At 47.0% G+C, this 25,629-nt stretch overlaps 1 protein-coding gene across 7 annotated transcripts in view; it reads right to left on the bottom strand.

The window, feature by feature from the left end:
* LOC147185612 (nesprin-1-like) overlaps positions 1-25,629 on the bottom strand; it is a 101,117-nt gene that overhangs the window by 4,504 nt on the left and 70,984 nt on the right. For 3 of the 7 annotated variants that reach the window (XM_086104574.1, XM_086104571.1, XM_086104573.1), the window contains 55 exons: positions 25,245-25,382; positions 24,734-24,919; positions 23,443-23,565; positions 23,185-23,367; positions 22,488-22,631; positions 20,862-21,071; positions 18,553-18,693; positions 17,854-17,967; positions 17,616-17,777; positions 17,315-17,503; positions 17,041-17,214; positions 15,941-16,132; positions 15,539-15,670; positions 15,332-15,432; positions 15,086-15,236; positions 14,879-15,007; positions 14,629-14,802; positions 14,345-14,560; positions 14,121-14,222; positions 13,689-13,808; positions 13,404-13,604; positions 13,095-13,268; positions 12,885-13,016; positions 12,583-12,779; positions 12,281-12,413; positions 11,995-12,177; positions 11,762-11,911; positions 11,463-11,639; positions 11,232-11,387; positions 10,979-11,134; positions 10,737-10,907; positions 10,485-10,618; positions 10,199-10,403; positions 9,365-9,547; positions 8,894-9,040; positions 8,650-8,804; positions 8,413-8,560; positions 8,137-8,231; positions 7,647-7,884; positions 7,221-7,472; positions 6,683-6,808; positions 6,185-6,340; positions 5,474-5,632; positions 5,206-5,372; positions 3,305-3,467; positions 2,986-3,173; positions 2,751-2,901; positions 2,497-2,679; positions 2,205-2,342; positions 1,936-2,127; positions 1,533-1,824; positions 1,132-1,200; positions 703-836; positions 429-555; positions 29-234 (listed from right to left, as the gene is read on the bottom strand). In XM_086104574.1, the coding sequence (XP_085960700.1) occupies positions 29-234; positions 429-555; positions 703-836; positions 1,132-1,200; positions 1,533-1,824; positions 1,936-2,127; positions 2,205-2,342; positions 2,497-2,679; positions 2,751-2,901; positions 2,986-3,173; positions 3,305-3,467; positions 5,206-5,372; positions 5,474-5,632; positions 6,185-6,340; positions 6,683-6,808; positions 7,221-7,472; positions 7,647-7,884; positions 8,137-8,231; positions 8,413-8,560; positions 8,650-8,804; positions 8,894-9,040; positions 9,365-9,547; positions 10,199-10,403; positions 10,485-10,618; positions 10,737-10,907; positions 10,979-11,134; positions 11,232-11,387; positions 11,463-11,639; positions 11,762-11,911; positions 11,995-12,177; positions 12,281-12,413; positions 12,583-12,779; positions 12,885-13,016; positions 13,095-13,268; positions 13,404-13,604; positions 13,689-13,808; positions 14,121-14,222; positions 14,345-14,560; positions 14,629-14,802; positions 14,879-15,007; positions 15,086-15,236; positions 15,332-15,432; positions 15,539-15,670; positions 15,941-16,132; positions 17,041-17,214; positions 17,315-17,503; positions 17,616-17,777; positions 17,854-17,967; positions 18,553-18,693; positions 20,862-21,071; positions 22,488-22,631; positions 23,185-23,367; positions 23,443-23,565; positions 24,734-24,919; positions 25,245-25,382 (8,919 nt within the window). The remainder of the gene's footprint in view (positions 1-28; positions 235-428; positions 556-702; positions 837-1,131; positions 1,201-1,532; positions 1,825-1,935; positions 2,128-2,204; positions 2,343-2,496; positions 2,680-2,750; positions 2,902-2,985; positions 3,174-3,304; positions 3,468-5,205; positions 5,373-5,473; positions 5,633-6,184; positions 6,341-6,682; positions 6,809-7,220; positions 7,473-7,646; positions 7,885-8,136; positions 8,232-8,412; positions 8,561-8,649; positions 8,805-8,893; positions 9,041-9,364; positions 9,548-10,198; positions 10,404-10,484; positions 10,619-10,736; positions 10,908-10,978; positions 11,135-11,231; positions 11,388-11,462; positions 11,640-11,761; positions 11,912-11,994; positions 12,178-12,280; positions 12,414-12,582; positions 12,780-12,884; positions 13,017-13,094; positions 13,269-13,403; positions 13,605-13,688; positions 13,809-14,120; positions 14,223-14,344; positions 14,561-14,628; positions 14,803-14,878; positions 15,008-15,085; positions 15,237-15,331; positions 15,433-15,538; positions 15,671-15,940; positions 16,133-17,040; positions 17,215-17,314; positions 17,504-17,615; positions 17,778-17,853; positions 17,968-18,552; positions 18,694-20,861; positions 21,072-22,487; positions 22,632-23,184; positions 23,368-23,442; positions 23,566-24,733; positions 24,920-25,244; positions 25,383-25,629) is intronic. The other 4 variants (XM_086104572.1, XM_086104576.1, XM_086104577.1 and 1 more) reach the window with 4 other exon arrangements.

Raw genomic sequence — 25,629 nt, 5'->3', positions numbered from 1 at the left:
CTAAATGTTTGCATTTTTGACCACTAACCCGGAGCTTTTTGATCCTCTGCTGGATGTCGTGGATGTCCGTGCTGAGCTCCAGGCCTCGCAGTTGGCCCAGTTCGGCTTCGCAGCGACCCAGCCATGCACGCATGGTCTGCAGGTCGGAGATGAGCTGCTGCCACTGCTGGAGGTTCTGCTTGTGCTTGTCACTCATTGTCTGAGCCTGCAGCAGCTCCCAGCGCTCGATGACGCCTGCATGGAAAACCTGATTACTAAATGTCTCAATCCTCTCACATCCTGAATTTTACGCCTACAGACAGCAACAGGGTTATTTTATAATATACATCTTTAGGCATGATTATTGACATATATGGTGAGATCATTTTGCTAGTTTGGAAAAAACAGCATAATCCGCACACTGTTACACTGCGTGAATAAACACAAACCTGCATTCTGACTGTCAGCGCTGGTCGGGTTTGTGAGTCCGGGCATTTCATCTTCGTCCTCCGTGAGCTCTTCCTCGGCTCTCTTCACCGCATTGATGCTGCCGCGACACTCTCCCATCAGACGCATCTGCATCAGTAATCATGGATTTCAGTACAAACACTTTTTGCCACAGGAAAAAAAAGGGAAAAATATACATATTGAATGTGATTTTGCTTTTTTTGTCTTGAAGCATATTTTGTTGTATAAAGGTATATTTAATCAGCAGCGACGCACATAGCCCATATAGGTGGAGTCAGCGTCGGGGCTGGAGCGGCTGGCGGCCTCCTCTCTGGCCTGCAGCTGGTACCGTGATGCGTCCAGAGCCTGGTCTAGTTGTCTGAGGCTGGCCTCCAGCTGTCCCGGATCGCCTGCACACAAAAACACAACGGGTGTGAAAAAAATGGAAAAATTCTGAACTGAGCATCACAGACAGGATGCATGCATAAATCCGAAGTGTAAAGATTCAGGTGGGGCAGGTTAAACATGGTTATTATATGTGGATCTTCAACATGCAAAGGATTCATCTTAGCATGCTGCTCAATATTATTGTGATGGATGGGGACATGCAGCTGCCGTGCTGGCAAGCACGATTTAGCATCGCGGCTGGTGGCGTGCGTTCCCGACACATGCCGCGACATTTCCAATCAGCTCTGCGGTTCCTACCGGAGGACGATTTCAATGTGTTCTCAGTCAGTTTTATATAGGCCTCAGGACTCTCGGGAATAACTACGTCTGAAGAGGAAAAACAGAACATTCCCTTTTTATGAAGTGGGTTACAAATATGCTTCTGCAGAAAGTCTTCCCCACGGGAGTCGACGCTGTTGTGGTCATTTTTCACTTCCTGTTTGTGTGGGCAGGTGTCCCAATGCTTTTTGTTTATGTAGTGCATTAGTGTCTTGACCTCAGTGATATTCATTCATTGTCTTGTAAACAGTTTTTTATAGCTAGATAAACGCCAATTGACCAGACCACTCAAGTCGAGCAGAAAATCGACCTTGCTAGACAACAGTGACCTCTGTTGCCCGATGCTGAAATGACAGTTAAACACAGAAGAAACTCCGAACCTGACAGCACTGCAGTAGCCGTCCTCAGATACTCCTCTTCCTCTTGCCCTTGGCTCCTTCCCCCGTGGTTGCGTCCCCCCGGGCTCTCCAGACCCCGGCTCAGGTCGTAATCGTGGTCCCACTCCAACGGGATGGAATCCACGCTGGCCGGGGTCTCCCGGCCCGAGCGTTCTGCCCGAATGAGGGTGGCCGCGCGACTGGAGTTGCGAGGAGGCGTCGAGTCGGACCACTGCAGCACGGACAGGTCGGCGCCGTACTCCGCGTCGGAACCATCCAGCTCATCGTCTGCCAGCTGCGAGATGAGGATGGAAAAGTGTTACATCATGAAATTAATGTTCCACAACGTTCGCTCTCTTCTTTTGTAATTGCCAGCATTTTAACCATACGTGTTCAGTGTACTCACAGGAAAACGTGTAAGCTTCTTGTAGTATCTATTGACACGTCCGAAGACCTCCTGGTAGTACCTCTGCAGCTCCTCCAGCTCCTCTTCGATCACAGCAGCATCGAGAGGTTCGCTCTTCTCGATCAGAGCGTCACCCTGCCTGAACGCAATCTCGATCTTGCCCATGTTCAAGTGGATCTCCTGCTGGAATGCCTGAAGCAAACACAAACACATGACCATCAATGCTCATGGGGAAGCCCGCGGACGATTCGAGTCGTGTGCGGGACGACCTTGAGTTGTTTAATCTTGGCTTGCACGTCGCACTCAGAGAAGTGCTCAATGTTGGTGAGCTGAAGATCCATCTCGGTCAGCCACACAAGGATGCTGTCTCGAGCGGTCTCAAACTCCTCCCGCTGGTTGATGAAGTGCTGCGGGACGCGTGCAGATTTTTTGAGAGTTATACTCAATGAAATTGTTAAAAAATTGTGATTGTGTAAAAAAAAAATATGTTCATGAATCCTTGTGTCGTTCCTGTAACCTATCCTTAAAATAATGCGTTTAAGTTAAGTGCGCGGTCGTTACCTTGAGACGGCGTAAGATAGCGGCCACCCTCTTCTGCAGGTTGTCCCACCTCCTGTTCCCATCGTGCACCATCTCCCTCAGACAGCAGGACGCATCTGTGCGGTTCTCACGGGCCAGGCGGCGGTACTGCTTGTTGATCAGCTCCAGCTGGGTCAAGCGCTCCTGCACTTGCCGTTGGAAAGCCTGCACACAAAGATTTGATTAGATTTTTTAAATAATTGCCACATTCAACAAGATCATGCAAATAATCCTACCTCAAACTTCTTGAGTTCCTCTTTGGCAACGGTATAGAGGACTCCAGATGAGTTGGGCATAGCCGCCGTTCTCTCCGAAGTCTTCAACCACTCCTCAAAGCGGGAGTAATCATCCAAAAACCTCTGCCATAACCTCCAAGTCTCCTCAATCCTAAAAAGAAAAAGGTCCAGAATCGCTTAGATCAACTTCATTGTCCGTTTTGATTTGTAGTGCCAGCTCATTCAAGACACCGACTTCAGCCTCCTCTCCATGGACATGGCGCAGATGTTCCTCCAGCGCCGATCCAGCCCCCGGGTGGCCAGCTGGATGGAATCGCACTCGGTCTCGGTGGAGCAGGCGTCGCAGTCGTGAAGGAGCACCTCGCACAGGTTCAACACGGATGCCACGCCCGTGCTGTGCCTCTCAATGTCTTTCTGCAGCTCCTGAAAAAAAAATGGAGCACAATAGCAATGTCGTTTTGACGTTGTCATTGCGTGAAAGTAATATCAAGACTTTTGGAAAACCAGTAGGTTTTTGGGAGGGGGAAGAAGTGGGGGTGGGGGTGGGGTCCTGCCTGCTGCTGGTTGAGCTTCCTGTGGATCTCCTGCTCGTCACACGCGTCATAGACAATGGGCCTGGATAACTCGGACTCGACGTGAGCCAGCCAAGAGCGCAGGCTGCTCATGTTTTTCTCCAGCTGTTGCACGGCCACCAGGGTCTCCCGCAATTTCTTCAACCTGACGCAAGGCAGATCAACAGTCATGCACGGTACGTACACTAAGCGCTCAATGTGACAAATAAGAACAAATCTTATTTGATTGCATTTGAGTTGAAATGTTATTTCCAGTATCATTTAACTCATTCAATACCAGCCAATTCTGGACCAAGTCTGAAAAGACGTTTAAAAACGTCTTTGGGAGTGAATGAGTTAATGTGTTCAAAGCATGTAGTACATTTTTTTTCACATGCTGGAGGGAAGGTGTGGTACATATGACAAATGGGGGTTGGGTTCATTGTTCAGGACAAAATAAATGCTTGGCACCACCATGTGCGAAACCATCAACGTATCGTCGACGCATGACACCTCACCCCACAAAGCAATCTGACCTCTCGCCAAAAAAAAAAAACCCCACTCGAGATGAATAAAGGTGAAAGTGACATGATTAAATATGTCACTTGCCACTTTGCACTTGTGCACTTCAACTAAAACTTTATGCAACCATTGCTGACCTGTGTACTTACAGATTTTTAGTTTTTTGCAGTGGCTCACGCGTAATACAATGTAATTAGTTGACAAATAGTATGCATTCTTGCCATTCCTGGTCATCTCCTTATTGAGTTTGACCCAGAAACACACCAACGCCGCTCCTGTAGTCATACAATCCAGTCAATGATTCTAGAAATGCATGCGGATATACAAAACAAAAAGAGCAACAGCCCCACTACGCTTATTTATCGCTGATCCTTAACTCGCACATAAACAGCGACTCATCATTTAATCACCATTAAAGTCCATCTAAGCTCCAAGCGCACACGAAATAGTTTAAAGACAGAGCTACGACACTGCAGAAAAGCTCGCGGAGGTTTATCCTGCCTGGTGGCGTCGCAATCGCAATGTGGCAGATCCTCAGCCGGGCAGTCTGCCATCTTCTCCGTCCCCAAATCCAAAACCATGTGGGTGCAAGATTCCCGGAGACGACGTTTGGCGAGGAAGCGTTATTCCTCGTCTGAGTGGAAGCCGCCTTCTCTTTTCGGCTTCGTGCGTGGGGACTTTCTCCCACCGAGTGTGTGCGTGTGTGTGTGTGGTAAGGAGGTCAGGTTGGGGCAGCTGGTGCTGTGTAGTGTGGCACAAGTGTGACTTGTCAACTGTTGTACTCCAAGGTTAAAAAAAAAAAGGAGTGTGTGTGTCGGGGGTTGGAGTGACAAGTCCTGCTGTTGCTAAATGTGGACTTACAGTCTCAAAGGCATGTGCCAAAGAGGCAGGCTGAAAAATACACTTCAAATGAACGTGAGCAAAGGCAAGAGAAGCCATGCATGATGAGAGCAGCGCAAAGTACGGAAAATAGATATGCACTGAGCAGTTGGAAGTAGCATAATGGCAATGGAAAGCGATTGTAGTAATTGCTTCAAAGCTAATATCCCTGCTATGCGTCGCTCGAGCAAAGTATACGACAATGAAAGCGCAGCTGTCTGCGTGAGGTCAGTCAGAGTGTCCCTACCCGTGATTCCCAACAGAGGACAACAGCCGGGTGGCGGTGGTGGAAAATAGCAGCCGGATTGCAGATTTTATCATAGCACATAATAAAGCATCTTATTTTGTGTCTGTGATTTAATGTTTCTGTTCATATTATTAGGATATAATTTGTTGATATCAATCATTGTATTTTATTTCCATATTTCTTGATAATCCAATGACATCCTATTCTATTTTTATCATAATAATATTTTTCAAACACAACTCTGGGTTTGACCCACCTGGCTGCAATGAGGTCGAGGAGGTGCGTCCACCGCTCGCTGACTTTATTGAGTTTGTGGCGTATGTCGGCTGCTTTGCTGTCCTGGCTGGCCTGGGCCAAGCGCTGGCCCATGAGCTGCAGCTGCTGCTTGTTCTCCTGAGCGACACCGATTTCCTCCTGGTAGTCCTGAGAGAGAGCCGATGACAAGTTAAGATGTGAGGATGAGGAGGAAGAGGAGGAGGAGGAGGAGGATGCCGTTTGTGCTGCAGAGTGTGCGCCTGGATCACCTTGCGCAGCTTTTCGATCATCTCCTCAATGCTGATGTCTCCATTTTGAGAGACTTTGCTCTCCATCTGCGTGAGCCACTCGCACAGCTCCTTGTTCTTCTCGTTGAACACGGCCCATTCGTTCAACTTCTCGCTGACCTGCTGCCTGCGCAGCGAAACCTGACAACGCAAACCCGAAAAGACGCGCGCATTGTTGTTGCAAGACGGACTGAAGGGAGTAGTTTGTATTTAAATCACCCTTTAAGTCACCTCAAATTAAGCTGCCTCCTGAATGATATGACAAAAACAAGTCACAACTTCATCACCAACAAAGAAAAGAACGGAAATAAATATCAATCTATAATTTTAAAACACTATCCATCAATAAAAAAAATCAATAATCAAATTATTTAGAATATTTCAATTATTTTCCAAAAACAATTTATCTTGAACTCAACCAATGCATAATATAAATAGCTCATATGTATATTTTTTAAAGCAAGTTAATAATAAACAGAATTTTATATTTTGAAAATGGAATTAATTTATTTTAGACTTAAATATATAGCTTAAAGATTTTTATAGCAATCAATTTAATTTAGTTAAAAAATACAGTCTATAGCAGGTACATATTTTTAAATAATGAGCCATTGAACTGAGAACAAAAAAAAAACTAAATGGAATGTTGGCTAAAAGAGGCAAATTTAATAAGCAAGCGCATTCTAACTGTACCTGGTGGCACACTTCTTCCCACTGGCGCTGGAGAAGCTGGAGGCGCTCCTGGAGGAGCGTGATGTCATCGCTGCCGACCACGCCCACCAGGGCATCCCTCAGGAGGAACAAGGAAGTGAGGTCACCGCTCCAGCCTTCCACGGCACTCTCCAGCTCCTGCGTGTACGTGACATGGTGACGACAAGAAAAAGCCCACTTTTTGCCTTTGCCGCCAATGTCGGTCCTCATATTAGCAATCAGAGGCGCTACACGGCATGCGAATGATCACAGAGGCGCCGTCACCTTGCATCCCCTCCGCTGACTGCGTCACCGTGACACACGAATACATAAAACGTATGCAAGCACGCACCCCCACTGGCTCTCTGCGATTGAACTCCCTCCTCCCTCCTTGACTCTCTTTCACCCCTGTCTTTCTCTCCTTCGCTCTGTGCTCCTCCCCCAACCGACCGAGGACCGCACGCGCATTCATCATAACGGGATTCCGCAGCATCTTTCAACCTTGCATCTCATCTGCTCGGCGTGCAGCTCATCGTGACGGTCGGGAAGCGGCGCCGACAGCTTCCTCTTGAAGGCCCGCAGCTTCTCCAGCGAGGCGTTGATGCCTTCCTCGCACCGCTCCCAATTCTATGTTCCGAAACAGTACATAAAAGAGACAAAAATGAGAGCGCAGAACGCAGGCAGGGAACGCCGCGCTCCGATGGGCGTGGGCTATTTTTAGAGCGTGGATAGCTCAGGGGTATCTGAGGATGAAACGGGATCGTATTTAACAAGGAATGTCGCAGGCAAGTAGAAGACAAGTCAGCAGACACAACGTTCCGTAGGCAGTCTCGGATTATTTACAGTCAGCTCCTTCTCATTACGACATTGCTTCCAATTTTGGCATTGCCTGTTTGATCGAAATTGCAGGTTGTGATGATATTTGCAGATTTTTGAACGGTACATCATTATGTGTATTTTTATTTTTCCCCATTAAAATGACCAAATTTTAAGTCCCATATTTCAAATATCCTATTGTAAAAATGCACAAGTTGCTGACCTTGAGTAGAGCAAGCAGCTCCTTCCTCTGCTGGTCTAGGCGTTGGTGGGCGTGCCTCCACCTCTCCTGAATCTCCATCAGCTCCGTCTGTAGCGTGGACTCGGCCTGAGTGTCGGCCGACAGCAGTAAGCTTCTGCCGGCCTCCACCGTCACGATGTAGACTCCCTGCTGCCTCTTGAGTACACGCTCGCGCAGCTGCAGGAGCCGGGACAGGGAGAGTGGACCGAGGGGGTAGAGGTTAGCTAAGGGAGTCTACGGTCGGTTAGAGATGGGGTGGAGGTTTGGTAGTGAGGGAGTGGGGGAGGGGGAGTCAGACTGGTTTAGTGCCTATAATTGTAATGTGAGGAATATGACAGTACTTTTCTGTCCCAAAGCAGGGGAAGAGCATTCACACACACACAGGACCTGCATGTTACCAACGCATACCTGTATCTGATCCAGCAGATTCTTGGCCTGCTGCAGTGCGACACTTTCTCCTCCGGGGTGATGCGCGTCCAGCTCACGTGACACATCTTGGAGCCAGCGCAGCAGTTTTTCAAACATCTCGTGGTAGCTGTGCCACTGATGGAGCAGACTGTCAATGATGCCCCTGCGCTGCTGGGCACGCCTCACCACGCCTTGCCACTGATTGGCCAGCAAGGCCAGATTCACGCTGAAGTCTTCTCTGTTGGGGAGGATGAACACCGTACATTGCTGTGGTTATGATGATGAATTTGATCTTAAGTCCAATTATATTCGGTTTTACCAAAGCAGTGGTCTATTTCTACACACATGCCCTCAATCGTTGCTTATGGGGTTTTGGGTTTCTTGAAAGGCGCTAAATATATTTAAGCTATTATTATAATTATTATTACGATTATGATTATTTTTATTACTATTTCAGATTTCAGGTCATGTGCTTTTTCTGTCGACTTACCCATCATCCACTTGTCCTTGGTCTAGCATATTATGCCCATCGCTGACAATGGAGTAAAGAATCTGCTGTTGGCTGAACATCTCAGCCTGGAACAACTGTAAACATACACAAATATAGACAGAGTATGCCAAGATTCCTTCCTGCCTCCTTTCTTCCTGTTCTTAAAGAAGTTTATTTAAAAAAGTGTACACTGAACCTACTAGTGGCCTCCCGTATAAGAACACCATATTTGGACATTGAGCACGCACATTCACCAAACCTCAGTACGTTTCTGACCTCGTGATCTTTCTGCTGCTCCAGCAGAATCTGGTAGTTGCCCGTTATCTCGACGGCCAGTTTGTTCTCCGCCTGAGACAGAAAGTCCATCCAGGCTTCGCATTTCTGCAGGAACGTCTGGTGCAGGAGCAGCGCTGCCTGCAGTTTACTGGAGTCACAACAGTGTTATTTTGTTTTCGTACCGGGGGTAGAGCACGAAAGTACAGGGGGGAGATGCGCGAGAGCAGAGTGACATACCTGAACCTCTCGCTGAGGAGAGCAGAGTGAGACGCCCACGATCTGTTCAGACGCTGCAGACGCTTCAAGTCTCCGTCGCTAACCGGCAGTCGGTACATGAGGACGTTGACACGCTCCAAGTCTGGAGACAGACTGCTTAGCTTGGACAAGGGAGCCTGCGAACAACAGCGCTTGCTCACTCGCATCCCAAATGAGGAAAAGTGGATTTTAAAAAAAAACGGAAGCGTAGGGCCGTATGTCCTACCTTTAGTTTGTCCATCCGTGTTTGGATGTCACTCAGCGCCGGCGAGCCGAGCTGCTCGGACTCCTTCAACACTTTCGCAGCCTCAGCATCTGTTTGAATGAGTGCGTCCAACTGGTCCCTGAAGCCCTCACAGGCCCGACTTCCAGACTAGTCAACGACAAAAAAAAATACATCACAACGTGCACCAAGTTAAAGCTTCCCACTCACACTCTACACACACATACAAATATAGCTAAGAAACACACAAGTATCAAAAACACGTAAAAAAAAGAATTGTTTGATAATAAATGTTAACTTTTATGGAAAATATTACTTTTAGATCAATTCATTTGAAACAGAGGTTGTCTTTTCCGATGTTCAAATGGAAGCACCTTTTCATGGCCCAAACATCTTTTCCTTGAACTTAACGTTAAGCAAAGGTGGCATCAAGGTTTGCAGATCCCGAAGAGGCCCCAAGTCCTCGCTACGTACCTGCAGCGCCTCCTGCTGCCTGTGTAGGGAAAGCGGCAGCGTCGACAATCGATGCGTCAGCGCCATGTGGTCCGAATGCAGGGCAGCAAACGAGTCGGCGTCCACTTGGCTCCTCAGCTGCTCTCCCAAATTTTGCAGCTGCTGCAGTAAACGCTGCACCGATTCCTGCTCACCGAGACACTCCTGTCATACCGATAAAAATCAATGGAAGACCATTCATTGTCTTTTTAGGAGCAGATAGGTCAACATCATCATTATTGTTGTGATCACTGGGTAGTAGTCATATTTTCAGCTTATTTTGTTTGTGGGGGCTTTTGTGTGTGCGTATGTTTTTGTGTGCGTTTTTTTTTTAACAAAACATTTTGCGTTTAGTTGAAATTAACCAAAAGTTAATTTCAACTAAATTAAAAGTTAATTTAGTTGAAATTAACCAAAAGTTAATTTCAACTAAATTAACTTTTAATTTCAAAAGTGAATTTAATTAATTTGTTAATTTTAATTAATCAGTAGCTATGGCATGCGCTGCCAAGACGGTGATTTCCTTTCTCTTTTATTTCCGGAATTAAAGAGTCTGGGAAGAGTTTAAGATGTGAGAGAAAAATCCCAAGCAAGGACCCGCAATGGCAGCAGGACACTGTTGTGTAAATCAGGGGCCAGTCTCTCTATTCTCTAAAGGCTTTTGTTGGACTGGACTGCGACTCTCCATTCAAGCACAATGAGAGGGAGGGATGCAATTTTGTATTCGGGGGGGAGGCACTTGTAATAAATCAGGGGAGTTTTGTCTGGATTCCTACTGATCCAACGGTGCAGCCCTCTTATACGTCGTTTACTCACGTCACAGTCCTTTATCCAGGCGCTGCTCTCCTCTTCTGTGATGTCCTTGTCAGTGGCGCTTTTGAGCAGGCGGTCCACACGTTCCTCCTGCCTTTCCACTGCTTTCACACAAGTGCCAAATAATTTTGTGTATTGCTGCCACAGCCCCAGCAAGGCCTTACTGCTCCTCAGCTGCTCCGAGATCTGCTCTAATAGATCGTTCCACCTGAGAAAACAATGTCTTCATTAAGGATTTCACCTCCAATTGGGAGTTTGTTTGTTTGTTGTTTTTTTTTTGCTGTGTTACCTCATGTTGACATCCCGCTGGGCTCTAGTGAGTGTTTCCGCCACACACGGGTGGCATTCGGTGAGGAGCTGTTGGGTTACTGAGCCAAACTTGAGTAGACTGCTCTCCTGCTTGTCCATCTCCTCTTGCAGGTTCTGGGTGGGACATAAAACACATCCTAGCGACTTCCCTATCTTGTGCCACTTCCTTAAACAGCTCAAATTCATGACTTTTAATCACGAGGAGGTGCGCGTCCGTTTGTGCGGCACTCACCTCCAGACTCTCCACCTGCTGCTGCACAGCCTCCAGGGAGCCACTTATGAGGGGCAGCCGGGAGACACAGTACCTGCCCTCCATCAGGTAGCCATTGATCTCTTCTGCGACACGCCTGTATAAGGTCCATTTTTCCAAGACCGAACGCAGGCTCACCTTCATCTGATTTATCTGTGACAGCAACCCTTGGATTATAGCCCAGCAAGACATCATGTCGGTAATTTGTGGATGGATGAGTTTACCATGTGGTCCAAATGAGCCCATGATTTCTTGAGTCCTTTGAGGGTCTCCTTAACAACAGCACACGTTTCTCCTTTCTTATCCTGGATGAGAGTGTTGCCTCGTTCCTCGGCCTTCTCCAGATCCTTCTCTTTCTCCTTCACCAGTTCCTCCAACTCCTGGAAGAATGACAACATAATGACAGTAACTTTGTGTGCTTTTGTGCCTGCTGGAGGTAAAAAAAAAGAAAAAAAAGTGCGCCGTTGATAAAACTACCTGACAATCTTTCAGTGCATTCTGCACAGATGCGACATCCTCTATCCTGTGTCTCTTCTTCAGTTTCTCCTCCTGGAGTGTCAGCCATGTTTTCAAGGCTTGGACTCCATTCTCGTGCTCGAGCCAACTTCCCAAAAGTCCTTCTAAATGCTGAATCTGAAAAAAAAAAAACCCAGACACAACTCAGTGTCATGGCAGTGTAGTTGGCAGACACGGAAACGGATGAGTTACCTTTTCTGTGATGAGCCCCTGTAGTATCTGCCAACGTCTGTTCATAGCACCAAGGCTCTCGGCAAAGTCGGTTTTGTCGCTGCGCTTTGCCTCCACGTCCTGACTGCTGATCTGCAATACCGACTGATTGACAAAGTCCACAGTCAGCTGTTTGCAGGTCAAGTCGATGCGGAACCCCTGTGAAGAGAAGAGGGTGATGGCAATTTTCATTTTGTACGTTAATAATTTTGAAAACAAAATAAAAACAACACGGAAAACCTGACATAGTCTTTGATAACTGAATGTGTTTTCCTTTTCACCTTGTACTTTTGCAAGAGGTTCTGGACCACCTCTGAGCCCACAGCCCCGGCGATTTGGTCCTGGTCTTCGTTAATAATGTTCTCCATGAGCGTGATCCAGCTGATGAGCTCGGCGATGGCGTGTCGTGACGCCAGCTTCTCCATTTGCAGCTGAGGGACAAAAGGTGACAAAAATGCTTACGACCGCATCGGAAGCAGACAAAGGAGCCCATCTATCGTCTTCTCTCACACACCTGATGGAGCTTCTCTTGGACGACGGGAATGCGAGTGAGCAGCTCGGCCCACTGAGTGTCGACGTGGCCCAGGGCTGTCCTCAGAGTAGCCGTGTCCACCCGTTTGAGTCTCAGCAGCTGGTTGCCCGTGCTCAGGACGGAGGAACGCAATGACGACTTGGCATCCACCTCCTTGGAAAACTCCTGTAAGAAGTTATCCATTTATGACATTTTGGACTTGATCACAAACTTCCATCAAAATACGAAAAAATGTCAACCTCCCACAAGAGCGAACATCAGAACATACCAGGAAGGCACAAAGGTGATCCCTGACAGTCTCCAGTTCCTGAGGCACGGTGACCGACTGCGCGGTCCAAAATTCAAGTCTTTCCAGAGCCAACTGCAACCAGTGGCTTAATTCTGCAGACTCTCTTTGGTACCTAGTAAATGACAAACATGATTCAACCACAAACATGAACGCAATAAAACTTCACATTCAAGTGGGGGCAGAATAGAAAGAAAACGAATCAGGAAAATCTCCATACGAGCCGCACACAAAATAAAAATCCAAAACAACGTTATCAAGGGTTACGTTTTCCTAAGTCCGACCTGCTCCAGTGTTTGAGGGTGGAGTCGAAGCGGTGCAGCTCCTTGTTCACTTTGGTCGTGGACAACAGCCAGTGTTCTCCCAACTGAGTCAGCTGGCGGTCCAAGTCTAAACAGCTGACAGACAGAAGCAGCCTCTTGCCTTCCTCCAGGACCTGATACAGTTGGGGCTGATGCTCGGTCAGACTGGCCTTCAAACGCTGAAATGCAACAGGTAGTTGGTGTCAAGCTTCTGGAGCTTGATGGTTGAAGAGCAATGGCCAGATGCCTCATATTTTTTGTCCCAGTCAAGTGTTGAGTCTTACTTGGTAGAGACCGATCCTCTCCAAGAGTCTCTCCTCGGTCTCCTCCACCAAGCCTGCCGTGGGGATGCTGCACTCGATGGCCTCCAGCTGTCTACACAGAGCCTGGTAGTCTTCCACAAGCCTGCTCCACGACTGGTGGCGGAAAGTGTCATCAACGCTCTGCTCTCTTCAATGAAGTAAATTTGTTTTGAAAGCGCTGCTCATGCTCACCTCCAGAATGCCCTCCAGCTCCACCCCCCTCCTGTGGGCCTGTTTGAGGACACTCTGAGCTAAAGACATGGTCTCCTCAAGAGCCTGGCTTTCTCGGGGCGCCACCAAGCCGGACACTTTGCGGTAGAAGGTCTGAGTGAGGATCATGTGGCATTCATGAGACTGGAAGAACTCCTGATGGGGAGAGGGAAAAGGAAACATAATCATGCGGCATGGCTTCTCCTTTAAACTGCAACCCGAGCTCATTTGTCCATTTTAAAAATCAAACGCGGATTGATTGAATGTTTTGAAAAAAGAATGACACCTTACTTTGTGTTTATCCAGTAACATTTGGACCTCAGTGACCGAGGCGACTGTCATTTTCTGGTCGGCGGCAATTTTGTCCCGGGCCGTGTCCACCAGGTCTGTGAGGTCTCGCAGCGCCGCCTCGTACTGAGCCTTGAGGGAGAGGGCTCGGTTCAGGCCGCTACCTCTGGAGCCCACCATCAGCAGGAGCTCTTCATATGCGTCCTGCTCAACAAATGTCCACCATGTTACCAGTGCCATCTGAGAATGTAAGCTAGTCTGGTTTTTTTTTCTTTTCTTCTTCTTTACCTGTAGTTTGAGGAGTTCCTGGTGGGAGAGTCGGTCAGATTGGAGCCCTTCAGCTTTGGTCTTCAGCTCGGTCACTCTCTGCTCAAACTCTTTCAGACTGTCCTCCACCTCTGATAATGTCTGCAAAGCGCACCAGAGCATCGAGAATTTGATCAAGAGTCCTGAAATATTTGAACAACTTTGTTCATTAAATTAATTGGTTCATTAAAAGGTCTTAATTCATCGGTTTAAGTTGATTTCTTTACATTTGTGGATTTATTGTAAATAATAAACTCAAAATATATTAAATAATACAAATATGATATTTTGTCATTTCATGTGGGTGGCGCATGGGAGTCGAAACTTGATCATTTTGATCATTCGCCATGGTTGCCGTTTCCGGCTACAGTTCATTCGACTTTGTATCTTTTTCTGTGCATGTTGGCATCCGACCTCGATCTGCTTGGCCGCAGGTCTGTCCACCGTGGCGGCTATCTTCTGTAGCAGCAGGTGTTTACTCTCGCTCAAAGCTGTGAACAGCATTCGGAGTTCATTCTGGCACAAAGACAGCAAGTGGTGTTGATGTTAAAAAAAAAGGGGGCATGTTTACCGTCCATAATGAGAATTTTTTTTTTTTTTTTAATCACAGCATCAGGACTTTATTATGAGAATGTTACCTGGAAGTTTAAGTGCTCCTGGAGTCTGTCCCTCATGGTGTCGCATTGCTGTTCAAGAGTGGAGTCCAGCAAGCCTATCCTCTCCTGCAGACCTTCCAGGGTGTCCTCCATCAAGGCTCGCTCCTCCCCTCCGCACAGCCGCCCTGCCACTCCACCCATTCGATCTCTGCACTGGTTCACCTCTCTGCTCATGTCCTTCAGATGTTTACTGGTGCACTGCACGGATGAACCGATAACAACATGACTGAATTTGCTCACTGTGAATCACCGGTCACGTTTCTTACCTCTAAATGTGCGAGCTGTGTCTCCGTGTCTTCAGACAACAGCACGGGGCCCGAGAGCATCTCGTTCTCAGCGGCGTCCAACCAGGCGGAGGCGGCCGACACTGCGGCATACAGATTCTGTTGTAGCGCCATCTCACATGAGGAGAGCGCCATCTTCTGCTCGCCGCTTTCTGCCTGCAAAGAGGAGCAAGGAGTGTTGACGCAGTGACGCAAGAAGCAGTATTAACTGGTTTAAAAGAGATCGGTTGACCTCTTTGGTGATTCTTTCTAGAGCTTGGCTGCAAGCCTCAAATAAAGCTGTTGGCGAGCGAGAGTCCTGGCTGGTGGACTCGCCTCTGAACACCAGGCTGGGACTGGTCAAGCGGGACCGGTGGATGATCTGTGTACACACAGTTGGCATGAGCGACGACTCCTGAAATTTACATAAGTGTTCCGTGGAATGCGAGGGAGATCGGACCGGGCTGAACTGATCCTGTTCCAATGTGTTAAGCGAGAGCTGCAGCTTAGTGCTCTGGTCTTTGTTCAGGTTCTCCCAACGTTGTCTCGAGCGGTCTCCGTGAGACAAGCTCTCTGTATCCAGCAACACTCCCACAGGAAGAGAAACCTCACTGAAGAAAGAAGGAGCGAAAAGGAAATAAATACCAAATCGATAATAAAGAGATGCAACATTAAAAAAAAAAGAATCGTCATTGTGAGGACGTACCTGTCCCCATTGGATGTGATCTGTTGATTGCGTAAGTCTTCGCCAACACTGGCGACTGACTCAAGCAACCTCCTCTGCTCTGCGACATGCTGCTGCAGCTCCTAAAAAACAAAAGGAAATGTGATTTTTGTGTGTTTTAAAATATGTTTAGAATGTGAAGTGTTAGTCTGGGTGACATGTAAACTTAAAGTCCGTTATCCTCCTCACCCTCTGTTGGAGAAGGTTGTCATGATGCTGCTGTGTGCGCGAAGAGCGAGCCTGGGACAGCCAATCCTGCACGTTGGGGCTCTGCGAAAGCGACGAATCCGGCTCGCTGTCATCCTGCTCCTGCAATGAACCCTGGTGGGGGCGGGGTTAAAAAATTTTTTTTTACTTCAAGCGAATTTAATTGTGCACAATTGTAAGTCGTGTTTAACTCTATTATTTAAAAAAATCATAATTAAAAATAAATAAAATAGTTGTCAAAACTGGTGAGAAAAGTATTGCCTGCTTCACTCTTAAATCGGACCGACTCAGCGTTTGCGAGGTAGAATCGGGAGTTCGGACTAGAAAAATGATTGGTCATGCAGACATTTCTCGGAAAAACCTCAAAACAGAGCATTCACTCACCTGTATGTCCACCTGTTTGTCCTGCAGCATCTGCTGGAGCTCCAACAGGCTGTCTTTCAAGGAGTGGAGCTTGACGGTGAGCTGCTCCGCCTCGCTCTTGGTCTCGGCTCGGCCCTCCAGGAGCAAGCTCTCGCTGTGCACCGACAACTCGGACAGATACAACACCTTCTGCTCGATCTCCAACAGCATGTTCTGCAAAACAGACGAAGGAGAATGGTTTTCTTCAACATCCCATTTAGGTTCGATTAAAATCTATGGAAAAGAGGATTAAAATAAAAGACCCCTCCTGACGCGAGATTGGGTTATAATTGAACAGAGCCATCAATAGAGAAGGATTAGTGTTGGCGCGTGGCTTTCAAGGGCCCCCTGGCTGACCTTGTAGCATTCCTAGACAACACAAAGTGTCTCCATTCAAATGTTTCCCTTTGACCTTCTGCCAATCTGACAAGACCGAGAGTCTTGCAACGAGCTCTTTGTGCAAAAAGCCTTCCAAACAATTCAAATGGAAAATTTGAGGCGCGAAGCTTCATTTGCACTGGAAAAAAAAACTAAACGCCAAACTGTGATCTCTTAGTCTGACACAAACGAGTGAAGAGTGGACAACAACGGGATGCGGCTCACGCTGAGGTGTTTAAAAACGATTTGAAACAACCGCACACCAAAATGAGGTTTCAAATGCAGATTTTCCTATCTCATTAAAGTACAGTTAACCATGTGCATGCTGGTCTGCGCTAATAATCTATGGTTTTAGCCAAGGTGCCCCACTAAGGAGATGAGGGGCTACATGGGGGGTGTACAGGAGCCATATGTGAGTGATAATCAGTTTATTTAACCTCCGCTGACTACAAAAAACAGAAACACACACACACACATTCCATTATTATGACGGAAAGAACAATTACGATGCATTACCGGGCCAATTTTGGCACCCTACTATTAGCTGGTCAAATATTAACTCACGGCCCGTTACCATAGAAACAGTAAGAGCACGTTGCTGTAAAAGAATGTTAGCTGGCTGTGAGACCATCCATCGAGATTAAACGACTCTGACCTCATTTCGGTCATCTCCAGTCCAACAAGCAATGCCGCCGGTACGTCACCTGGCAGTCAATGAGCTGCTCCTCCATGTCGAGGTCTTCGTTTTGAAGGTGAAGCGCCGAGCTGAGGGTGGCGCGGGTGCTGAGCAGCCAGTGGTCCAGCTCCTCGGCCTCGCTGTGGAACCGCTGCAACGCCTGCTCCTGACGCTGCTCCTCCAGCTGCTCGCTGAGCTTCTCCTGCGAGGAAAATGCGTGCCGTGTCACACCATTTGAATATGATATCGGAATAGTGAGAAATAAAATTGTCACCAGGACGTGCATATAATTAGCGGATCACCTCCAACAGTTGCCGTTTCCCGGAGGCTTTCATCCTGATGGTGGCCATTCTCTCTCCCAGCACGGTAAGGGTGGAGCGCAGTGCCAGCTGGTGGGCGGGCTCGCCGTTGCCGTCCGCCAGCTCCTCCGAGAAGCACGTCTGCAGCTCGCCAATCTCGTCCTGCAGCATCAGGATCTCGTCCATCAGAGCCTGGTTGAGAGGAGGAACGTGGGAGAGGTTTTATGGATGCAAAATTAAGCAGCAGAGATGACTACTGTTTGTTCTGTCTTGCTGATGGATGGATGGAGCCGTCGTCTCTCACCTGATGTGTCGCCATCTGGCTCTCGGGGCTCTTGCTGGGCTCCAGGCCTTCGCCGAGCGCCGCCTCGATCGACTCCATCTTGGTGGAAATGGACTGCAGAGACTCCTGGTAGTGCTGCTGTCGCTCCAGGGCTTCATACAGACTCTTTTGCTTCTCGCTTATCTGGGGCGCGGCAAAAGAACGTGAAAAACGCCGTATATGCGCAACATCTTTTCAAATCAGGTCGACGTCACCCTACCACATTCTTGAGAGTTTCCCAGGATCTCTGTAGGTCATCCAGGTTGGCGGTGCCGGTTTCCAAAGACGGGTCGTAGAGCTCCTGGAGGGCAGTTCGACTCAGACCACCTCGACCCTGTTACATGACGGCACGGTAAGTGTGTGAGGAGTGTGGAAATATATTGAATGGAAATTTTTTAAGGATTTTAAGGTAAGGATTTTTAATTCACATTTTAAGGTAAAAAATGTGTAAATAATGCTACAGATTAACTTTCTTGGCTCATCCCTGACATAAGAGAGCCATCTCAACTCAATAAGAAGTAATATTTTCGTCTCAGCAAATACTAATCGCAGTACTGGTGTTGTTTTCACTCTAGTAGCATCTGTTTGCACATTTTTTTTTCTCCAAATACAGCACACTTGAGTTTGACCTTGCTGACAGGGTTGAAAGGCTTCAGTCACATCAGTGAGTCACTCATGCCACGCCAACCAGATGATGTGTGTTGAATATCATAAAAAATTTTTTTTAAAAAGTGATACTGTACTGATAGATTTCTGGTGTTAAAATCTTGATTCTTCAAGAGCAAAGTGGTGCGTATTAGATTTTAAAAGAATATGGAGGGTGATGATGTGAAGAGCTGGCAGGCCAAGCAGGGTGCAGCGGGTATCCACGGGGGAGGGAGGGAGGGAGGGGGGATTTGTGGATGCGGATGGGCAGTACCTGGTTAGGAGGAGCATCGGCGTTAGCCCCAGGGGAGGGGGAGCGGCAAGCAGGGGGAGAGGAGACCTCGCTGTTGGTGCCCTCCTCCCCCGACTCCTCGGTCACAGGGGAGAGGAGCGTGTGGCAGCGGCCTGCCGTCATCTGACCACACCAAAAGAAGCGGGAGGAGGCGGGGAATAAAACGGGAAACATAGGACAGGAGAAGGCCAATTGAAAAGAGTGAGGCAAAAGAAAAAAAAACAAGGGAAGCAAGTGCGAGAATCAGCTTTAAACTCAAAGCGGGAGTGCAGGTAGAACAGGTTGCAGCGGGGACATTGTTTGATAATTGTACGGGGAACAATCAAAAAAAATCCCAGCTGTCTGTGTTGCTGCCCAACAGCAGCCAAGACACACACACACATCGCGGCAGCTCTTGTAACGGATCTCATTGTCACAGGCTGGCGGCATGATTCCTCCCCCATAACAATTTGTTGTCAACAATATGCTTCTACTTTTCGAATGTCATGCAAATCAGCGTTCCACGCTGGTAAATATGATGCATGTTGGTTGGCATTACACTCGTGGTTAAAAAAGGCACAGTTATGTGGCCGTTCAGATACACAGCTGTAGTTGTATGGTTACTTTTACAGGCAACTTCAGGTCAAAGCTCCATTTCTTTCAAAGAACGGTCTCTCAAGTCAACATTCGCTGTATTGCTTGAGGTGAAATCAGTCCATGGCGCTAAAAAATGGCTGCAGAATGCTGCTCTAAAAAATATAAACTCAAAAACCAAGACATGCGATGCAATCCAAAAGACATGACTTATGAACTACAAATCACAAAATACAGCAAGTGAAAGGAAAGGAGAGTCCCAGTTGTCGGCATGCATGCAGAAGTAGCGACACAAAAGTCAAGCATGAGCTGAGGCCTAACTGCACTGGTTTTTGGCAGCTCACAACTTTGCTAAACTCATTCGATGGGGGCCATGTTCAAATACGCAGGACGCTTTCCCGGGCTTGATGATGCAATGCGACGCAATGGAGGCCATCGGCATGCAAAGTTTGTTCTTCGCTACGTGGACACTAGGTCAACAAAGAAGATCCTTAAGACTAGAGTCACTCAACTATCATGCTGGTGTGCCGCTTACACACACACACGCACACACACGCACACACACACACACACACACACACACACAGTGATATCCTGTTTCCTGGCACAACACAGAGCAGACAGCAGTGACAAGGCCACGGAATGCGAGATGTATACGGTGGTATGAGATTTCCAAACACAGCAGGCTAATGAATGAAAGAGCAAAAAAGTGCACACGCAGGCACACACACGCACAGAGGCACACAGGGAGGAAGAAAATCTCAATTTGATGTATGACTCAAGAGTTTCCATGCTGCAGTGGAAAAGGATTGGCTGAATAAATATATTGTATAAAGTAACGATAGAATTAAATGGGAATAAATCAAAATATGTATCTGTCATATGTAACTTTATTTTTATATTTTATAATATATTACAGTATATCATGCATCATTTATTTATTTATGCCCATAGAAGTGGAAAAAAGAATGTATTTTCATTTCAAAATTGTTTAATGATGATTGACAAAATATTTTTTTAAATAATTTTACTACATATTAGTGAAAAAGACACGGAAATGAATGTAAAAAAAGGGGAAAAAAATTGGACAGACCTCTTTATATTTGTATGTTTCATTATGAATTCAAAAATAAAGCTATTTCATTGCAATCAACATATTTATTATGGTTTTCCCACAAAGAGGTAAAATGGCTTTAAAAAACAAAATACATAAATGTTAGATAGTATTTTTGGGGTGTTATAAAAAAGGGCAAATATTAGTTTTGAAATTGATTCCTTTTAAATTTAATTTCGAAAAGATGGCGAATCAGTTGGTTAATAGGAAAGTATCACATTATTTATTCAAATAATTGTTGCCGTCAATAACAAGGTAAATAACTAATAATGGTTTCTTTTCAAAGCTCATTTCATGAAGATCCCAGTGGTCATTTGAGAGATAATTAAAATCTGTATTTGTTGTTTTGGTGCACTTTTTCAAAGCAGACCAACTTGACACAGCAAAACAGCGAATGGGTGAGTAAGAAGAATAAATAGATATAGGGTAGATAAATAGATGCAACGGGCAAAATTTGTGTCTCGTAATATGAGGGCCGCCTTTGAGGAACAACACAACATTTTTAATTACGTTTCTGTTGAAGATGCCGTCACACACAGAAACACACACACACACACACAGACAGACACGCACCCAAGATATGTGAGGGATCTCTGCCACTCACCATGACGACCGAGGGGTGCGCAGGAAGCTCCTTGTCGCCGGCTCCTCCGGCGCCGGGCATGTCGTCGTCACTCAGCTCGTCTGAGAGGCCGTCCGCCTCGCTGACCGTCAGCAGCATGGTGGCATGCTTGGCCTTCACCGTTAGCATCTTGCACTTGGAGTGGAGAGAGGCGATCTGCTCCTGGTAGCCGTGGATCTTCTGGGCCAGCTCCTGTCATAACATACCCACGGCAACAGAGAAGCCACCCCCCGGGGGGGTCAGCTACTTCCTGGTTCACAAGGCAAATTTTTGCGAGTTGGCCACACGCTGAATGAGACGCCGGCGTGTCCGAAGCAAACGGAGCATTCTCCTCCCTTTCCCAACCTCTGGTTTTTGGAGCGTTCGCATGGAAAGACAACAGCTCTGGCTCTGCTCTCTCTCCTCTGTATCTCTGAGCCAATCAGAGCAGAGAGCAGGCGTATGATTCGGAGGAGGCGGTCGGGCTGACGGGAAGGATTTGGGCTTGAGAGAGACGGCGAGAGAGAGCGAACCGAATTCAAAAATTCCTTCAAACTTCCGAAAAAAAGTACAGGGGAAAACAGGAAGTGATGTCACCGCCTGCCTACCCGCTTTCTTCCCTTCTCTGCCAATCCCCAAGGCAGATTCCTTCTGACAAAAGGGAGCAAGCGAAGAGAGGAGTGTTTGGAGGAGTGACAGAGATGGTGTCAGGTTTCAGCTGTGGTATGAGTGTGAATGGCGGCCAAGCCCCCCCCCCCCCTTCCTCTTCTTACTCGACCCCGAGCGCCGCAGATGGTCAACTCACATATAATCAGGTCACGTGACTAACTAGGCCAGCGGTCGATGCGAGGCGCTCGGCTTAAGAGGCCAACCGCAGGCATCAGAGCGCCGCGGTGATGGGAGGAGGTTTCAGTCGCCGGGGAAGCGAGGCAAGGCAAAAAGGCTGAAAATAACATCAAATCAAAGCGTGCGCTTCCAGGAATGGGAGCTTGTTTCTCTGCGCGCCCGCCTTACGTTTTGAGTTCCCGCAGTGGGGGGGTGGGGGGCAAACTGCAGTGTCATTTCCCTGGAGCACAAAGTTGGGCTCCAATACCGCAGTTGAATTGAAGCATTTGAAACACTGCGACGAACAGGAATCTGCAGTATCAGATAAAGTCAAAATATCCACGGGCTGGCTTGATAAAGGCACACAACATTACTTTTTTTTCACTGCAGACACAGCATGTTGCAAGAGTATGTCTATACTGTTAATTTGTGGCGTGGGTAAAATATGACTAAATTCTTCAGGCGGCGAGTCTAACCATTCATCCACCTTGCTAACCAAAATAAAGACCAGACTGTGCAAGTGTGGCGACTTTTTAGATGCACAGCCTATTTCCTGTATACATACGCTGACAAAATAGTGCAGGAAATCCACTTCCTGTTGATCTCCTTTTTGAGGTTGCAGACTGAGAAAAATCACAACCATAATTCATCTTGTGAAGCCCAGCTGTATAAAAAAATCCGCCTCATCATAAAATGCAGTCTCGCCGCCTCGCTTCGGTGAATTTTCTCCTGGTTCTTCAACTTCTTCCCGCATTTGCGAAAACGTGCATTACTTGCTTGCGTGACACAAAGTCACCAACTCACCTCATGATGGTGGATCTGTGCCTGAAGTTCTTGAATGTTGCTGGTGCAGACGGGTCGGTCCTGAATGATCCGGTGGGCGTCTTCTATTAACCTCTGCAGGTTCTTCACCTCCAGCTCATACTGCTCATATTGCACCACAGCCTCCTGGACAACAGCACATGATATAGATGTTCATTTACGTACACATGCTCTATCACTCTAAATTGTTTGTGACACTAGAGTTATTTGTCCTCTCCAGTCTCCAAGGACCCTTCCTCTAATGACTAAGCTTCACGACAATGAGCTTAAAGGTAAATCAGCCCAGAAGCAAGGGGATTTGGAGGGTAATACCACTATGAGGGAGCTCAACAGAAAAGCCAGATATTCCTAACCTAGACCTTAGTGAGACTAAAGTCGAATAATAATTATCACAGTCATATCTTAGATTTAGATTGCGTCTCTCTAGGGTCACTTTTAGATCAAATATTCTGAGTGTAACTTCTGTTTGCAGAAAGGATCCATTTCTACAAATCTTTCTGCAGGCACACATTTATCGTAATCATGATATGTTAGGATAGGTCAGTGATTGACAAGACTACACTGCATTCTTGACTTGACGTACAAATTTGGGTTCTGGCTTCAACTGAGGGTCTTTCTTCGTGTTTAATTCTTTTTATTGAAAATACAAACTCCAACATGCCCACTGAGTGGCCTTTACCTGCAGGATGTTGCACTGCTGGATGGTGGTGTGCTGCAGCTGGCTGGTTTCCTGCTGCAGGCTCTGCGCTGCGCGGCAGACGGCCAGACCGGCCACCACCTCCTCTGGAAGTCGGAGGGCGCTCTGACACCGTTGCACGGCCGTCACCTGCCGCTTGAAGCCGTCCATCTCGGCCAGCAAACGCTGAAGGGGAGGAGGAGTCGGGCGAGTATTTATTAAACAAGAACCCACATATGTGTCGCCGCTTGTCGTCTTTACTTGTCTCTGTGTGAGTTGCTCTCTCAGGCTGAGCCGGTTGAGATCGGGGGAGGCCAGGGTGACTTGGACCTGGTCCACCGTGGCGTGGAGACTCTTCACCTCGGCTTCCAAGTGCGATATGTCCTGAGGAAACAAATGGTATGATAGCCAATTTGGCGCCATCAGAAGCAGGACATAAATAGAGGAACAACTGTGTCATGTTGGTACAACTACAAATTAAAGTCTTGACAGAAACCAATGAGTAGCTTTGCCTGACATTTGGAAGACACGACCTGTGTGTCTAAAATCGGTGTTTCGCAGGGGTCAAATGACTGTGGACCTCAACAGCTGTGCAGCCCTAAGACAGCCAACTTACCAGTGAGGCTCGGGGGGGGAGGTTCTGTCTGCCACCGATCATAGAAAGGAGAAAACGGACAAGGGATCATGTGGTCTGATGAGTCCAGATTGACCCTGTTCCAGAGTGATGGGCCCATCAGCGAAAGACGTAATCCAGATGTCATGCTTGTTTACCATACAAGCCTGCAGGGGGCAGTGCTTGCTCAATCAGCCAGGTTTCTCAATTCAAAAACATTAATCGAGTCTCCCCCCACCCTCAAAATTAGGTCAACTGACAACATGGATGTAATGAATGAGCATCAATGGAATATTTTTCTCTCCTAATGGCACTGACATCACATTGACATCACGAATGCCATCTAACGCTGAAAGAACTGCTCAGGGAGTGTGAGAAATAATATTTGCACATGGATGTCGATCTTAACACTCTTTGCAATTTCAGATGCTGTATTTAAATCAATTGAGTTTGTGACAAAATTGCATTTTATTGAGACACACAAATGTCTATTATTATGTTTGAAAAATACGTTATTGCTCATTCTTAATGCGTGTCAAAAAGAAACGTTCTTGTGAGGCAAATGCGGCTCGTGTGCATGTCAGCAGTCTCATGACAAAACAAACATGCCACGAGCAAATGTAAACAGTCGCTTGTACGGATGACAGGTTTGTGGGACACGACTCACTGCCAGCAGGGTTCAACATATGACTGCAGGCAATCATGTGGATGCAGTACCTAAACGCGCCACATAGAGGCACTGTTGATATGTAGCTCTGTTCTCAATCAGTTTGTGGCAATTTGTGTCAAAGCAAAAGAAAAACTGCCAATCAATTTTTCATGTGCTGACTGAACTTTCGCGAAAGATAAATTTTCCCTATTCACATGATGCAGTATGTGGTGAAGCGTGCTATCACAATCCTGTCAGCCTGGTGGTGGTGGTGGTGACCATTCCTTTACCTTCACAGCATCCTGAAGACTCTGCAGGCGAGTCTTAACCGCCAGCTGCAGCTCCTCTGTGCGTGCGCTGAGCTGCTTCACCTGCTGACTCCACCTTTTGGTTGCCAGCACATCCCCCAATTGCGCCTCCCACTCTGCCAGGGCCTCCAGGTCGCCATGGAGACCGCGACACTCCCTCAGCAACACCTATCACCCGCAGAAGCGTAAATTACATGAGAGAATGGGAGGAGACTTCTCGGGCTGTCAAATGGCACTAATTAAGGGTGCTGAACGCTGTTCAAGCTGACATTCAGCAAGAAATGAGAGTCAGGGACTCCAATTAGCTGCACATATGTTTTGGCAAAGTGATTAAGGGTTTCAGAAACAGAATGCATTTCAAACATTCATATACTGGGATTTTTTGGAAACAGATGAAAAAAGCAATTACAAAATATAATTGAAAGATTATTTTTTTAATTGGCAAAATATAATAAAGATGTAAAGGCATCCAGTAAAAATAATTAAGACTCACCTGATATGCTCGAATTTGCTCTTGTAGCTGCGATATTGGACTCCAGACAACGCTACCAGAGAGCAGACGCTCCGCTTTTTCCACCCAACTCAAAATAAATTCCTTCACGCTTTGGTAGTCTGCCAGCTGCTTCTCTGCCTGCTCGGGGTTATAAGGACAAGACGGAGGAGAATGTACAGTAGGATTAATTCAAATTAAGACATCAGAATAAGAATAATCTTGACAGGAAAAGTGTGCGAAAACAAAGAAGAAATTTGAACTGCAACGATGTGTGGGCATCACTGTGGTTGGAGTCACTCTTCTTGCGGACACCCCCTCATATTGAAGGTTCAGCATTCACAAATTCCCACATTGGCTAATTTATTTTGGAATTTGTCCTCCATTA

This window comes from Hippocampus guttulatus, chromosome 23 (assembly GCF_054856545.1).
Source record: "Hippocampus guttulatus isolate MCC_2025c chromosome 23, RoL_Hgut_1.0, whole genome shotgun sequence".
Classification (NCBI taxonomy): domain Eukaryota; kingdom Metazoa; phylum Chordata; class Actinopteri; order Syngnathiformes; family Syngnathidae; genus Hippocampus; species Hippocampus guttulatus.
This window is presented reverse-complemented; position numbering and strand designations above follow the sequence as displayed.